This window comes from Molossus molossus, unplaced genomic scaffold (genome assembly GCF_014108415.1).
Source record: "Molossus molossus isolate mMolMol1 unplaced genomic scaffold, mMolMol1.p scaffold_m16_p_10, whole genome shotgun sequence".
Classification (NCBI taxonomy): domain Eukaryota; kingdom Metazoa; phylum Chordata; class Mammalia; order Chiroptera; family Molossidae; genus Molossus; species Molossus molossus.
In genome coordinates this window covers 13400868-13418592 of record NW_023425345.1, presented here as the reverse complement: position 1 = coordinate 13418592, position 17725 = coordinate 13400868, and the positions used below count along the sequence as shown (strand labels likewise).

At 40.5% G+C, this 17725-nt stretch overlaps 1 protein-coding gene across 1 annotated transcript in view; it reads right to left on the bottom strand.

The window, feature by feature from the left end:
* Window positions 1–17270: 17270 nt before the first annotated feature.
* Window positions 17271–17725, bottom strand: part of PAH (phenylalanine hydroxylase) — a 52401-nt gene continuing 51946 nt past the window's right edge. The window contains exon 13 of the mRNA XM_036251813.1: window positions 17271–17314. Within this exon, the coding sequence (XP_036107706.1) occupies window positions 17271–17314 (44 nt within the window). The remainder of the gene's footprint in view (window positions 17315–17725) is intronic.

The window sequence follows — 17725 nt, the reverse complement described above, 5'->3', positions numbered from 1 at the left end:
GCATATCATAGCAGTATAGTATGGTCACCAAGAATGTAGACTTGGGAGTCAGGCTGCCTGACTGTCTCTATCACTAATTAACAAAGTGACTTTGAGCACATTACTCAATACCTGTCTAGCAAGAGATAAAAATCACATACTTCAGAGGATTCCAAAGTGGCGGCAGAGTGAATGGAAACTACACAGACCATCTCCCAGGACCAAACTGGAATTACAACTAAAATAAAGACAAATCAACAGGAAAAAGCAACAGAAGAGCAGCTAGAGAGGACCATATAACCAGAGACAGGAAAAAAGGACACTGAATCAAGACTGGTATGTCTATGGAGGCACAAGAGGGCAGGCTGGGAGCCCATGGACAGCAGCTGTTTTAGCTGTGAGCAGTTCCCTCGGGGTTAAAATCCCAAGCCAGCTCCACAGCGCAGAGGGCCAGGATAAAGCACTAAATTAGGTACAGCCACTCACCTTGGGCTCTGGCAGAGGGAGGGTGGACTGGACTGAAACTGTGTGGGGAGACTTAGAATTTGGAGGGTGCTGAGAGTTTATTCTGAGTCATGCCCTCAGAGGACAGGGACCACCTTGCTTGGGGAACCCCTGGAAGAAGTGGCATCCCCTCTTTCAGAGATTTAACCCCACCCAGCTGGGCCAAAGAAGGCAAACTGAGGCTGATTAACAACCAGCATCTGCCCTACCCTCTGGAAATCCTCTTACCCTGAAAACCTGAGGAAGTTTTTTATTCAGTTGAGGGCTACAACCCAAGTAACTGAGACTGATAGCCTCCAGGCAAAAATCTAGGGGTTAACTGAAGCTTTCCTGGGCTTTTAAATTTACCCAGGAAAGTAAGACTTGACAAGGGTGTTTAACGTGGGTCCTCCTACACTCATCCAAACCCAGCAGAGGGAGCCACAAACAGCAGAACACCAACGCCCACAGGGAAAATTTGGCCGACTCCAAAACCCACTGAGATAGCCAAAATGATGAAACAAAGAAACAAATCCAAAATGAAAGAACAAGAGAACTCTACCAAATATGAGATAAATAAAATGCAGTTAAGCAAGTAATCAGAGGTAGTGTTCAGAGCCATGATCTTCAGAAATCTCAACAGCATGCCTAAGGAGCTCAATACCATGAATTAGGAGCACAACACTATGAGTAAAGACATAGAAACATTAAAAACCAACCAGGTGGAAATGAAGAATGACATAGCAGAAATAAAGAACACATTGGAAGTAATAACCAGCAGAGTAGAGGAAGTTCAGGACCAAATCAGTGAATTAGAATACAGGGTAGAAAAAATTAACCAATCAGAAAACCAAAAAGAAAAAAAAACAAACAATTAAAAAAAGAAAGACAGATTAAGAGAACTGTGGGACAACTGGAAACATAACAAAATTCGCATCATAGGAGTTCCAAAAGAAGAAAAAAATGAGCAAGGGTTAGAGAATATATTTGATGACATAGTGACAGAAAATATCCCTAATTTGATGAAAGAAGGAGGCATTCAAGTTCAAGAAGCACAAAGAACCCCAAGTAAGAAGAACCCAAACAGGCCCACACCAAGACACATAATAACTAAAATGCCAAAATTTAAAGACAAAGAGAGAATCCTAAAGGCAGCAATAGATAAGCAACAGGTTACCTTCAAAGGAACCCCCACAAGGCTCTCAGCTGACTTCTCAATAGAAACACTACAGGCCAGAAGGAAATGGAATGAAGTAATTAAGGTCATGAAAAACAAGGATCTGAATCTGAGACTACTCTATCCAGCAAGGCTATCATTGAAAATAGAAGATGAAATAAAGAGCTTTTCAGTCGGGGGGAAAAAAAGGCTACTGGAATATATTAGCACCAAACCAGCGCTGCAGGAAATGTTAAAAGGACTACTGTAATTAGCAGAAAAAATAGGAAGAAAAATATAACCACAATAAACAAAACTGGCAATAAATTAGTACATATCAATAATAACCTTAAATGTAAATGGATTGAATGTTCCAATCAAAAGACACAGAGTAGCTGATTGGATAAGAAAGCATGACTCATATATATCTCGGTAACAAGAGACCCAACTCACAACAAAGACTCACTTAGGTTGAAAGTGAAGAGATGGGAAAAAATCTTCCAAGCAAATGGAATGAAAAAAAAAAGCTAAGGTAGCAATACTCATATCTGATCAAATAGATTTCAAAATGAAGGCCATAACTAGAGACAAAGAAGGCTGCTACATAATATTGAAAGGATCTGTCCAACAGGAAGATATAACCTTGGTAAACATATATGCACCCAATATAGGAGCACCAAAATATATTAAAAATATTCTGGAGGACTTTAAAGGAGAAATCAGCAACAATACAATCATAGCAGGGAACTTCAACACCCCACTGATATCACTGGATTGATCCTCTAGACAAAAAATTAACAAGAAAACAGAGACTCTGAATGATGCACTAGATCAAATGGATTTAATAGATATCTATAGAGAATTACACCCCAAAACTGCAGAATTCACATTCTTCTCAAGTGCACATGGGACATTCTCAAAGATAGACCACATGTTAGGACACAAACTAAGTCTCTACAAGTTCAAGCATCTTCTCAGATCACAGTGGCATGAAACTAGAAATCAATTACAACAAGAACATGCAAAGACATTTGAACACGTGGAGGCTAAATAGCATGTTATTAAACAATGAATGGATTACTAAGGATATCAATGAAAAAATTTAAAACTTCCTGCAAGCCAATGAAAATGAACACAAAACAAGACAAAAGCTATGGTATGCAGTCAAAGCAGTCCTGAGAGGAAAGTTTATAGCACTACAATCCTACCTCAAGAAATAAGAAAAATTTCTAATGGACTATCTAACCTCACAACTTAAAGAATTACAAAGCAGCCCTAGCTGGTTTGGCTCAGCGGTTGGAACATTGGCCTGTGGACCAGAGAGTCCTGGGTTCGATTCTTGCCAGGGGCACATACCAAAAAAAAAAAAAAAAGAACTAGAAAGAAAACAAAAAGAACACCCCAGAGAAAGTAGAAGGAAATAAATAGTAAAGATCAGAGCAGAAATAAACCACAGAGACCAAAAAAAAAAAAAAAAATTCAAAACATCAATAAAACAAAGAACTGGTTCTTTGAAAAGATGAAGAAAATTGATGGACCCTTAGCTAGACTCACCAAGGAACAAAGAGAGAGAACCCAAATACACAAAGTCAATAATGAAAAAGAAGAAGTAACAACTGACATCACAGAAATACAAAGGACCATTAACAAACACTATAAACAGTTGTATGCTTAGTTGGGCTATCTAAGCAAAATGGACAAATTTCTAGAAACACATAGTCTCCCAAAATTGAACTGGAAAGAGATAGAAAACTTGAACAGACCAATAACAACTAAGGAAATTGAAGATGTAATCAAGACTCTCACAGCAAACAAAAGCCTAGGCCTAGACGACTTCACAAGGAAGTTTTACCAAACATTCAAAGAAGAACTAACACACAATTCTCCTCAAATTATTCCCAAAAATTCAAGAAGAAAGAAGACTTCCAAACTTGTTTCATGAAGCCAGCATAATTCTAATTCCAAAACCAGAAAAAGACACTACAAAGAAAGAAAACTACAGGCCAATATTCCTGACTAACATAGATGTCAAAATCCTGAACAAAATACTAGCCAATCGAATCCAGCAATACATCAAAAAAAAATCATTCACCATGACCAAGTGGGATTCATCCATGGGGTGCAAGGCTGGTACAATATTCGCAAATCAATAAATGTGCTATACCACATAAACAAAATGAAAGAAAAAAAATATATGATCATATCAATAGATGCTGAAAAGGTATTTGACAAAATTTAGCACCCATTTCTAATAAAAACACTCGGCAATGTGGAAATAGAAGGATCATATATCAGCATAACAAAGGCCATATATGAAAAACCTACAGCCAACATCATACTTAATTGGCAAAAGCTACAAGCATTTCCCTTAAGAACAGGAAGAAGACAGAAATGCCCACTTTCACCACTCTTGTTTAACATAGAACTGGAAGTCTTAACCACAGCAATCAGCCATGAAGCAAAAATAAAAGAGATCCAAATTAAAAAGGAGGAAGTGAAACTCATTATTCGCAGATGACATGATATGGTATGTAGAAAACACTAAAGATTTCATCAAAAATCTACTAGACTTAATAAACAAATATGGCAAGGTAGGAGGATCCAAAATTAACATCAGGAAATCAACAGCATTCTTATACACAAATAATGAACTCACAGAAAGAGAAACTAAATAAACAATCCCATTTACCATCACAGCAAAAAAATTAAGATACCTAGGAATAAACTTAACCAAATAAGTAAAGGACCTATTTGCAGAAAATCACAAGACATTGAAAAAGAGAAAGAGGAAGACATAAAAAAGTGGAAGCACATACCATGTGTTTGAAAAAACTAACATCATTAAAATGTCCATACTACCCAAAGCAATCTATAGATTCAATGCAATTCCCATCAAAATACCAATGACATATTTCACAGAACTAGAACAAATACTTCAAAAGAATATGTGGAATCCAAAAAGACCCCAAATAGCCACAGCAATCTTGAAAAAGAATGACAAAGTAGGTGGGATCACAATACCGGGTATCAAGTTATACTACAAAGCCACTGTAATCAAAACAGCCTGGTACTGGCACAAGAACAGGCATATAGACCAGTGGAACAGAACAGAGAACCCAGAAGTTGACCTAAGACATTATGATCAATTAATATTTGACAAAGGTGGCAAGAGCATACAATGGAGTAAGACAGTCTCTTTAATAAATGGTGTTGGGAAAATTGGACAGCTACATACAAAAAAAAATGAAACTAGACCATCAACTTACACCATACACAAGAATAAACTCAAAATGGATAAAACTTAAATGGGACCCGTGAATCCATAAAAATTCTAGAAGAAAATGTAGGCAAAATTTTAGACATCATACGCAGCAGAATTTTCACTGATACATCACGTAAGGCAACAGAAACAAAGGAGAAAATGAACATGTGGCACTACATCAAACTAAAAAGCTTCTGCATAGCAAAAGAAACAACCACCAAAATGGAAAGGCAACCCACTCTATGGGAGAGCATAATTGCCAATGATATATCAGATAAGGGGTTTATTTCCAATATATATAGAGTACTCATACAACTCTACAAAAGGAAGATAAAGAACCCAATTAAAAAATGGGCAGAGGACCTAAATAGACACCTTTCCAAACAGGACATACAAATGGCCAAGAGACATATGAAGAAATGCTCAACATCACTAATCATCAGAGAGATGCAAATTAAAACAACAATGAGGTATCAGAATAGCCGCCATCAACAAATCATAAAACAAGTGTTGGTGAGGGTGTGGAGAAAAGGGGACTCTAGTACACTCCTGGTGGGGAAGCAGACTGGTGCAGCTACTATGAAAAACAGTATGGTGTTTCCTCAAAAAATTAAAAATCAATCTGCCATTTGACCCAGTGGTTCCACTTCTAGGAATATACCCTAAGAAGCCTGAAATACCAATCAGAAAGAATGTATGTACCCCTATGTTCATAGCAGCACTATTTACTATTTACAGTTGCTAAGATCTGGAAACAACCCAAGTATCCATCAATAAATGAGTGGATAAAAAAGCTGTGGTACATATACACAATGGAATACTATGCAGCTGTGAGAAAAAAAGATCTCTTATCCTTTGATTCGACGTGGAGGGACCTCGAGAGTATTATGCTAAGCAAAATAAACCAATCAGAGAAAGACAAATACCACATGATCTCACTTATTTGTGGAAGATAATGAACAAGGTGGGCTGATGAAGAAAATAGACCCAGAGACATAGAGAAGAGTATGGTTCAGACTGACAAACCTCAGAGGAAAGGGGTGGGGGGGATGGATGAGATGAACCAAAGAACTTGTATGCATGTATGCGTAACCAATGGACAGAGACTACAACGCTGGGGGAGTAGTGGAGGGGGAGTGGAGGGGGAGGAGGGTGTCTAGGAGAGAAAAAGGAGAAACATCTGTAACAAAAATAAATTAATAAAAATTAGAAAAAGATAAATTTAAAAAAGTGAAAAATAAAGAAATTCCTATACTTCAACTAATATTATTAGGCAACTTTTCCAAGGCCACAAACAAGCAATGGCAGTGCTCAGGTTCAAAGCCTGTCCACCTGATTCTAGAGACCATGCTCTGAAGCATAACACTCAGAACGAGATACAAAGGTATGTATACTCAACAATGTGTCTTTGCCATGAGGATGGTGTTTCTCTAGAAAGCGATTCTGTAATCAGATAAGCACCAAGGCAGCCCAGCTTTATTTGGATGGACATTTCTGAAAGAATTTCGGCAGTTCACTCTGGATAGGGTCTCCAGTATGGGAGCTTGAAGATAAAGGGCAGATATATCTAAGGCAAATGCCACCATACGTTCTCCCAGCAGTAACATGACTTGTGTACTGTGGATACTCATTCTATCCTGGGCACTGATCAACTGGCCAATCCAGATATCACTCCACTGAGAGTGTCCAGGCCTCTGTCCACATTGTTGGCCTGGAGAAGAGATATGGTTTCCTCTTTTCAGCTGATGTTAGGTGTTACCCATGACTACCTGTCAGGTGGCAATGAATAGACACTGCACTGACCTATAACCTTAATGTCTTCCAACAACTAGCTCTCCCCTTTGCCAGTAATTCCAATAGCTCCAATGCCAATACCAACAATCATATCTAATGTTTACTGAACAATTATTACATTTGGTGGCTGAAACCAGTTGTGTGTTTGTAGAATGTTAGCTCACTTAACTTGATGAGGAGATTGCTATGCTGCAGATTCTAAAAACCCAGTGTGTGCTATATGGTCTCTTACGGTTCCTCTACAAAATGCTGTCATTATTATTATCAGTCTTTAGAGTGAGGACTAACATTTCTTGGACACTTATGATATGCCATTGTGTTAAGTGCTTAATAAGCACTAGCATTTTTAATCCCTAGGAAAATCACCTGAAACGTGTGTATTCATTATTATTATTCCTAAATTGCAAATGAGAAAACCAAAGTATAGCAAGATTAACTATATTTCCCAAGGTTACCCAGTGCACAGTGGAGGAGTCAGGGTGAGAACCCAGTCTGTCTGACTCCAGGCTACCCACTCTCCTATGGGAGTTGCTCCTTCCAGGGTATTCATGAGCAGAAGAGTTTCATTTGCCTCCGTATGTATACCTTGGGTTAGAGTTTTTGCAGCGCATGTCCGTTGGTCTAGATCCAGACTCAGATTCCCAGCCATACATTTTTAGGAAACAGAGGTCTGCCTGTCAGAGTCCTGCCTGACAGTGACAGTGATGGTATTTGTTTTCAGTGCAGATGAAAGCTTGTTTGGAATCCTCTTTTGTAAGTTGGAAGAGTATACATAATATATTATGAAATGGAATTTGGACAAACAAGGTCATTTCACTTACAAGGTGATAAGTGTCAAAATTGGGTCCATACTTGGTTTCCAGGTGGGAGCAGTTGTCAAGTTTGTATTTTCCTTGGAAACGGGGGAAATATAAGAAAGAGAAGTGAAAATATCTGAGCTAAGGAAAAACAAACAAACATCAGAATGAATAATTTCATGGAATATGGCCTTCTGGATGGCGATGTTGTAAGGAAAATTTCAGGAGCTTGTATGAGCAACACATGCTTCTCGCATTATGATCATCATGAAACTCTACGTGCCTCTGTCTGCATTTGTATTCTCCCAGAAGCAGACCCTGAGAAAAAAGACTCTAGTTCCAATAGTTTATTTAGGAACTGAAGAGACAAACATAGGAAAGAGAGACAGGGAAGAAAAGGCAATAATTAAAGGGAGTGTTACCAAGCAGCTATTATTGTGGGCAACTGAGCTTAATTCCACTGGGGAAGTTCTGGGAACCAGTTTATACATATAAAAGTAAAAATGAAAAGAAAAAACAAAAAACTCAGTGAACTCTTATTGGTCATTGGCAGAAAGCTGATGGGAGTTATTAGTGGTTTTGGTCTTCCATGGGGACAGCAAAGTGCCCTAGAATTCAGATACCACTTTCAAGAAGAGAAAGGCAGGAGCTGGCTGTTAGAAATCAGCCTTCTTGCCCTGGCCGGTTTGGCTCAGCGGTTAGAGCGTCGGCCTGCGGTCCAGAAAGACCCGGGTTCGGTTCCCACTAAGGACATGTACCTGGCCCTGGTTGGTCTTGCGGGTGGCAGCCACTCGCTGTGTCCCTTTCACGTCGTTGTTTCTCTCTCTCTCATTCTCTCTCCCTCCCACTCTATCTGAACAAAAAATGGAAAAAATATCCTCGGGTGAGGATAAAAAAAAAAAAAGAAAGAAAGAAATCAGCCTTCTTTCATGGTGTGGAAAAGGCCAAAGGCGATGGGTGGATCACTGACAGCATCTGGTCACTTTTGCTTTTAGATCAGGTGGGTGCTATTACTGTTGGCACCTTGTTTTTAAAAAGTGCAGAGAGGTAACAAATGCTCATGTGCAAATAGCTGTTCAGTGGTAAAACCAGGCGTTGAATCTGGGGGTCTGACAATAAAACCCGTAATTATTTTTTCCCTCTAAGTAGGCAGGCTGTAGCTTCAGCCTCCTTAATCTATTCCCATTTCTCCAGTTCCATCCCTCTTGGCCACACTGGATATTTTTTTCCAGAAAAGTTCCAGGTTGCTTCTAACCAGTTTCTATAGCTTCTTAATGAGCATTTTTATGCAATATTAGTGATAATAATTGATAACTTATCACACTCCTAAATTCTTTACAGGGTTGTCTTAGTTAATAGTCTTATCAAACCTAAGAGGTACATACTATTATATTCTCACCTTCCTAATGAGGTTACAGAGCAAAAGGTGGTAAATAAATTGCCTGAGGCCATATATTCAGGGAATGGAAAACCTGAAGTTTGATCTGACTCCAACTTCCTTGATTACTCACTATGCCCTGCTGTCTCCATAGTCAGAAAAGGCTTCCACGAACCAAGTTTTGAGGAGTATGTGGTACTTGACAATTCCAGGAACTACATTTAAAATGAGATGAGGTCAGTGTGCATAGCTCATCCAGAGACATGGAGAGTTTCACCTCTACTCAGCTTTAATTCAGAAAGTAGGAATAGGAAACACAGCCATATGCCTCTTTCTTTTGAATGAAGGTATGTATCTCTGAGCTCCCTTTCTAAGGCATCAATAAACAGGCTGACACTGGACTTAGGAAGGTCATATTCATGTAAATTCTAGTTGGGACAAAGCACCCTTGGCCTTGGGAGCAGGTTTGGATTCAAGATGGTGGATCTTTGTTTCAAAGAACTAAAAGGGAGAGATGTATCCGTAATTAGCATTCTTCATGTACTTGCTTTTTCTGATTTCAGTGGTATTTGTTTATTACAAAAATACTGAAATAAAGAAAATAAAAGCAATAGATAAACAAAGTTCAAATTATCTTTAATCACATTATTTTCTCTTCTCTTTAAAACAATATAAAAGGTATAGAGTGAGAACAGTCTCTAAAACCCCATCCAAACCCCTGTCAACATTTTGGTACTCACCAGTCTTTTATTCTTTGTGATCACAAAAAATATACCTATAAGCTACATACATACATATACACCATTAACAGCAGTTTTGAAAACTGTGATGGGGTTTTTTTTTCTCACATAATAATATCTGCTAGACTTTCCTGAGTATTTGCAGATTTATCTCACTTAATTTTTTTAGCTCCTGAATAATATTCCAGTATAGAGATTGTAATTCATCTAAACAATCTCTCATTGATGGACATTTGTCTTGTTTCAAAATATTTGCTAATACAAAAAGGGCTGCAAAAATTATTTTTGTGAATCTTGTTACATTGCCTAATTTGGTGTCTTCTTAGAGCACTTAACTCTTGCTTGAAGGTGTCAGATAATTGGGATTTTCCCCATTGAACTATCCAGAGTAAGCCTAAGTATTTAGATTTTAGATTCCCAGACTCCCTTCCAAAATGCTTCCTGCTTCTGATTCTAGTTTAGATGCCCACAACCAGCAGTGATGGTTTAATTATAAATCCCAAAAGGCAATAGGTTGTCTGTATTCTTATTCTAATATTCAACCAGAAAGAAAGCCTAGTGGGGATTATTCCTCTCCCTCCCATCTTCTCCTCCACCTCCACTTCCACCCAGGTCCAGCCTTCCACTCTGACCATTATCTCCTGGACCAGCCCTGGGGCCTTTTTGGGTTCACAGAAACCAAAGACTTAGAAGGTGTCACTCGGTTAAATGGAAATAAGGACCCCATACCTCCCCCCTCCCCGACACAGAGAGAGGGGGGAGAGGGAGAGAGTGAGAGGGAGAGGGAGAGGGAGAGGGAGAGGGAGGGGGAGAAAGGGAGAGAGAGGGCGCGCTCCTTTCACAAAGGCTGTATCTGTGAAAAGCTCTTTAGTCGTGGAGGAATGGAAGGACTTTTTCTCCTTGAGCTTTGCCTCTACACTTAGATGGATGCCAGCAGAGAAGACCAACCTGAAGCAGGAGGATCTCTGCTCCCCACTTTCCAACAGAAGGCAAGAACCCCTTCTGCGGGACCCAAAGATTGGCATACTTGGAAAGAGGGGAGGTGGGGAGTGCAGAGACCACCCAGTGGTTAGTGAGACTGAACACGGGAAAGGGCCACCATGGGTGAAGAATTTCCACATCTGCCCCCAAAGAGCCAGATCAGCAGAGGTTGGAGACAGGGTGGAAAGGGGGAAGCAGGCTGACTGGGCGTATTGTCCAGGGGCTCTCAGCTCCACTGAGAGGCTTCTGGCAGGTCTCTTTCCCTCACTTGGAAGCGAATACAACCCAAAGTAAAGCAGTACCTCCAAGAAAAGCAAGGTCATCTCCGCCCTGAAGACTCTCAGGGCCGGAGGATGCCTTCTTCCCACTGTCTTCTCCCTGGGTGCTGCTTTTTGGATGCAGAAGCTGGGGACCCGGGTCTTCATTGGGCACCCCTTTCTCAACCTTAGGGCCCTAACACTTGGTGGGGCACCGAGCCCAAGGCGGGACTCCAGGCTCTTAAAAAGACACTTGGGAGGATGGAAAGAGCAAAGCAAGAGGAGGCCGATTGGGGCAGCCACACCCCTGGTCATCCAGGGTGGAACTGGAGGACCGCCCAGAGCCCGAAGGGCAGAAGGGCGCTGGGCGGGAGCTGTCCGTGGTTCTGGAAGACGTCAGAGCAAGGATGCTTCAGGTCAAGAGCAGCCCGCCCATCTTCCGCTGAAGGGGATGGAGTCTGGTGCTGTGGGGCAGGGAATGGTTTTAATTAACCCACTTGCTGGCAAGGTCTCAGAGGCGCGTTTTCGCACCCTCCGGGGCGTATGTCATCGCCTGGGTGAATCTGAACGTTTCTTTTCATGCCCCCCTCAGTGTCATCTCCCTGTTTGGACTTGAAAGACTATCTTGATGCCGCTCACCTTTCCTCCTCTCAGAATCTGTTCCTCCTCGAGCTCCCTCCTCTGCCCCTCCTCCAGATCTAGGCGGAAATGGGCCCGGAGGGCTTCATAGGCACGTGGTCATTTTCAGCTTCCCTCCTGGCCCTGGTAAATCCAGAGCAGGCTAATACTTGGGTTGGCTTAAAACCCACTGCCCTGGCCTGTATGTCGAGGAGATAGAACGTTTAATTTGTCAGATAGATACGGGATCTTTGGAACACTGAGGTTTGAACCTCTTAAAATGGAGCTTGTGTTTGTGGTTCTGTCTGAGCTCTTTCTGAGCCAGGCCTGAACAATGAGAGACTCCCTTTTAGTCCAGGGGAGGGAGGAGAAAAGGAGGTCCCGGGGTGGATGGTGCATAGGATTTACTGAATCAGCTGGGCACAGGGGGACCACAGAGGTGCTTCCCCATGACCCTCCCAGTAATAATTTTAATGAGCCTGGTTCCACGCTCGCAAGGAAGTAGACAGTCGAATAATATTTGTCAAATTAGACTCAAAGAGTGCAATAAATTGCATTGTTAAGCATTGTATATTAGTTGATTCTCTCTTACCTCTATCAAACTATAGAGCTAATGGCTGACTTTGGTGACATTTGTTCTACAGTCCTTTAATGAGTGGGGATAGAGCAGTCCTCTTACAGAAACAGGATGCTTTCTTATCACATCCATAGTTGAGGGGCTAATTTGTTCTGCTTGATTTTGCAAGAATCATTCCCATTTGGCTTGCTACATTGGCTTTTTCTAAGGTTGGCTTTGGAGTGCATTGCTCAGAGGGGGGAAATGACTTGACCACAGAACTAATGACTTTTATTTTTAAAATTGGTCTCGATTCCTAGAAAGACAAAACATCTGATTACTCTTACTTTCCAAGTTGACCTTAAACTTGAGCAGGAAAGTGAAGCCATGTTTTCTTGTGTTGTTTCCTCAGTAAAACAACATGTCTGGAGAATGATAATGTTTAAATTAATTTTATTTATCTTGACTATTTCATCAAGTGAAAGCACAACACAATAGTCCCAGCTGCAAGAAATATCATTGGCAGCAGAGCGAGCACTGACTTTTTGGACCCTAAGATTTTTTTTAATCCTCACCCAAGGATACATTTACATTTATCTCCAGACAGAATGGGAGGGGGAGAGAGAGAGAGAAAGATGCTGATGTGAGAGAGACACATCGACTGGCTGCCTCCTGCACAACCCTGAATCGAACTGGGACTCCCCGGTCCACAGGCCAACACTCTAACCGCTGAGCCAAACTGGCCAGGGCGGAGCTAAGATTTAAAGGGGGTAATGCTGCAGCTCTAGAAGGAAAAGGAAACTGCAAAATGGTGTGCGAATGTCAGAAACGGGAATAGAGGAGTCAAGATCTAGTGCCTTTAGCTTCAGAGAGGAAATTTCCATTCCAATCTCCAAAGTTAGCTTTTTCAGGGACAGCTTTAGCTTTACATTGATGCACATTTTATTATTTTATTACATATGACATTAGTTTGCATCTGTACATAGATTTGGACTGTGTTGAAAGGTTTAAATTCAGTCACTCTTTTCTCAAAGACAGAGTCTCTATGCAGGGCGCCACACAACTGTCCATCTCTGGAAAAAGGGGTCGACTGGGATCATGTTGCTGAACCAAAATGACCACAATAATACTAACCAATGCTTATGGGAGCTCATCTGTGCTTTATATCACAATAATAAACATCTTAAAGTATTAGATACGACTGATAATGAGTGAGAAGTTTCTATACACATACAATATTGTTTGATCTTTGTGACAATCTTATGAGGTAGGCATGACTTTTCCCACATTTTACAGACACTCGGGGAGATTGAGAGTCTCTCTACAAGTAGGCTCCAGTTGATGGAAAACTAGCATTTGAATGGGGATCATCAGAGCAATGCTATTGAAAGATGCTGCATCCTTCCACCTCAAATAGTCACGTGGGAATGCACTGCTAACAAAAATAGAGTACCTGGATTTCATCACAAGGGACAAAGGTTGCACTTGTCCATTCTGTCCTTTCTTCAGTCAAAATTCATTCAAAGTCTGCAGTGAGTGAGACAGTCAGCAGAGTCGGGTCTCCTGGTCTGTAGGCCAACTTCTTCTGGACTCTCTCCCTCTCCTGACTTTTGCTCCATAAGATGATAGGCTTTGGAACTTGACCAACCCCTCCCCGCTGGCGGTACCTGAGGGGTAGGGGTGGGGGTTGGGGGGTGCTGTCCTCTGTGCTGAGAAACTTCGCTCCTGGAGGCTCAGGTAGTTTGGTGCCTTCTCCCTCATCTCCAGCCCGGGCGCACTCTGTTGGGAGCTACCTTGCTGTCCTAAAACTGCTGTTTTGTCATCTCAAACTACCCTCAGCGCTGGGAAACAGATCCCTCCGCCCAAGAGGGACTCTGCAGGGAGCATCTTGTCTCCCTGGCTTTTCCAAGGACATTCTGAGAATGTAATATTCTTACCCTGATATTAGAGCATTTTGGTTCCTGCAAGGAAACCGAGCTCATCAGGTTCCACAGCTTCAGGACTGGTGGCCACCAGCAGTATTTGGACATTGGAGGAGCCTAAAAATCTTCCTAGGCTAATAGTTACACTTGACAAGTAATGTTGTTTTTTTCCAGGCTAAGTCTTTACTTCGGGTGGTGCCAATGGCTGGAGGCCCTCTATGGGACAGCTTTAAAATGTGTTCTTCCCCAGACACAGTAGGTGGAGGTTTAAGAGATGGGCCTGCCACTTACGTGCCTTAACTGACGGAGTCCTCACATCAGTACCAACCCATCCTGTGGCCTCTTAGAGGTCAGAGGAAAGGGGTGTGTGTGTGTCGGGGGGGGGGGTGACACTCCACTGGGAAGAGAAGCTTTGATCACATTTGTTCTTTGCAAAGTGCATTTTTATAGGCTTTTTTATGTTGTCTCCTCTGTGATTTTTTTTGTTGTTGTTGCAATTTTTAGGCAAGTCACTCATTACTTTCTGACCATTTCAGCCCCTCTATGAACAACATATTAATTAATTAATTTATTAATTAATAAACATATATTACACTCTCCCATATGTTGGTTATTATTGAAGTGGTGTAAATACAAACTACCTAGGTATAATCTAATCCAAACTGGGCACAAGGGATATCTTTATTTTTAAAATTATAACTTAAGCTAAGATACAAAATTTTCAACAGCTTTTAAAAGACAAAACTTTAGTTGTTCCTCAGCTTTTTCTTGCAAAATGGTTTATTTGTGAGAGACACTCTCCACTACACTCCCTGAAATTCAACTCACAGATAATTTATTTTTGTTTTTTGGTGAATTAAAATTTTTTGGTTTTGTTTTTTAATTTATTTTTTACTTTTTTAAATTAATTTTCTTTTGTTACAGATGTTTCTCCTTCCCCCCCTCATTGACACCCTCCTCCCGATCCTGCCCCCCCCCCCCCGTCCCCAGCATCGTTGTCTATATTTATGGTTAAGCATACCTGCATATAAGTTCTAATGATTGAGCACCTACTGTGTGCTACATGCTAAGGTTTTCAGAGGTGAAAAAGAGAGTCATGGTTCTTGCTTTTATGAAACACAACTAAATTACATAACTTAGAAACCTAGAATTAAAAGTTAGATGCCTCCTCTCAGAGACTTAGTGAGCACTAAAACTACACATTGACAGTGTTCTTACATGTATTTCTTTTGTTCAGACACAGAATCGGCTGTCAGTAAAACAGTACTATTCTTTTTTTTGAAACCTGCTCATTTATAGGTATTAAGCAGATGATACTACTATCATACGGAAACGTATTGAATCTCATTGCTGCAGGGCAGGTTTTCTATCCGGAGCTAAGTACTGAGTAGCCCATTACTACAATTCAAAGATTGTCTTTCATTTAGTAGGTAATGTCCTCGTGACAAAATTACAACCTAACCTATGCTTTGACCTCAAACACACTGAATTATCTTCAGTAGTACCAAAAATCACTATAAAATTAAACATTCAGTCTAACATACAAATATTTTAGTTCCAAAGTCAAAAAGTTATCTAATGTGTATTTAATGTGAAGTAAAGAAATATTTATCAAAACAGTCCCTTAGCGGACAGTGTGGGCCCTAAAGGAGCACCAGCGAAGAAACCAGTTTTTGTTGTTAGAGTCAGTTCTTGGCAGTGGGTTCTACAAAGGCACCAGGGAAAGGCCAAGATGTGAAAATCCCACTTCAAAGCAATGAAACCTTAGACACATTTGGACCAAACTGCTCTTCCCACCTAGCTGGCACACTTAGGCGGGTATTATTACACCCTAGTAGTGGATTAGGAACATCTGTTTAAAGACACATGTTGGTGTTTGAACTGTATTTCAAGACTGGAAGGGACCTTGATTCATCCAGTGTAAGTCCCTCAGAGTTGGAGTAAAACCAAGGTCCAAGGAGAAGTGACTTATGCAAAATGACATAATTGGCAGATAGTGGCAGAACTGACCACCAGAAATCAGGTTTTCTCAAACCTAATGTACCCAGTAGATTTCTCTGGGCATAAAAAAAAATTGCCCCGGGTACTTAAAAATGCAGGTCTCTGTACCTGTCCTCAGAGATTCTAGTTGGGAAGGGCTGGGGAGGTGCCCGGAATTTACTGCTGATAATACAGCAGGTCGGGAGAGCACACTTTAAGAAATGCTCTGAAAATCCTTTAAGATTGAACTATTTCAAAACTCAAATGTTCAGGTAGTGTGAGAATGATTTCAAAGCACAGTTTTTAAGACACTGTTATTCTCCCACTCTTTCTAAGATACTCAGTGTTCATGTAAAATGCACAACCGACAGAAGTCGAAGTCTGCTCACTGTCCATGCAGACACAACTCCCAGTGAGCTCGGCGATGGGGAGCGGACCAGAGACTCTGACCATTCTATCACGTCACCAGGTCAGCCAGCTAATATATTTCTAAGGCAATGAGAGAAATATTTTATTCCCCAAAAAAAGAAAAAAAAATTGAAAATGCAAAATTTTGTAACCACTAAAGATTTTTTAACATAAGTAAAAATTCTTATTTGCTATTTAATAATGTATCCCCTTTGTCTCTTAATAAATATTTACTGCATATCTACCAGCCAGACTTTTAGTTAACATCTATTTTATCTGAGGTGTTTTCAAAATATCTCCCAAAACAAACTAGGAGTCAGGTGGGGAGCTCTGTTAGCTTCCACAGCAGTATTTATGGTTTCAAGAAAACATACAGAAATGTTTTGATATTATGCTATAAATTTTAATGTTTATAAATTTATGAATTATTAATGTTTATAATTTTAATAGGGTCCTGAATTAAAGGAAATCTTCACAGGTAACACAACAAAGCAGTTATTAGAATCATAGTTCACCAAAATAGAAAATGACTTTTGTAGGCTGAGATTTATATTAAATCCAAAAATTCAATTCTAATCACAATGTTTTACATTGAGTGATATACTCCTGTAGGAATTCTCTGTGGTAAATATAAAGCTAGAATGAAGCAGGTCACCAATTAATTAACTTGGATAAAATGTGACATTGTTCATTTTAACACAATTGAGAGTATGTGATTATCGTCTCTGAACCAAAGATGAACCCAAAAGATCCACCATTGTGCGTCTGGGTACGTATCAATATGCTGTCATTTTAGATCATGTAGATGTATTTGTTGATCTCCACCTTGCTCAAAAATAATTTAAGGTTATCATTTCAAATTAAGGTTTGATTTTCAGATTCTCTCAGATAAAATAAAAGAAGTTGTTGGATTTCCATCAACAGATTCTCAGTTGACAGACCCAGTCCTGTCCATAGCTTCACTTTATTTTCTGGAGGGCACTGCAAAGGATTCCAACTTCACCTGCAAGAAACAAACCAACAGATGAGCCACTCATATCGTAAACTAACACCCTTCAAGTGTCCACCGTGGGTAAAGCCCTGGGAAATCATCAGGACACATGGAGATGACAGGCACCACCCCAACCCTCGAGGAGCTCATGGCTCAGCTATGGTGATAGAATTTGGGCAGTCATGGCTTAGGTAGTCACAAGTTTCAGAAAATGCTAGAGCTATTAATGTAATTAGCGTCCTCTTTCCATGGGCTGTTTCTCGGGAAAGGAGTTAACAGCTTTCTCCCCCGGAGAAATCCCCAGCTGTTCTGTTTCTCTTTTACATGACCACCCATTGATGCTTGCAAAGAGTTCCGCCATTGAACCTGAAAGCGTGGTTCATATACACTTCCTGTGGCACAATAACCTAGGACCTTACTACA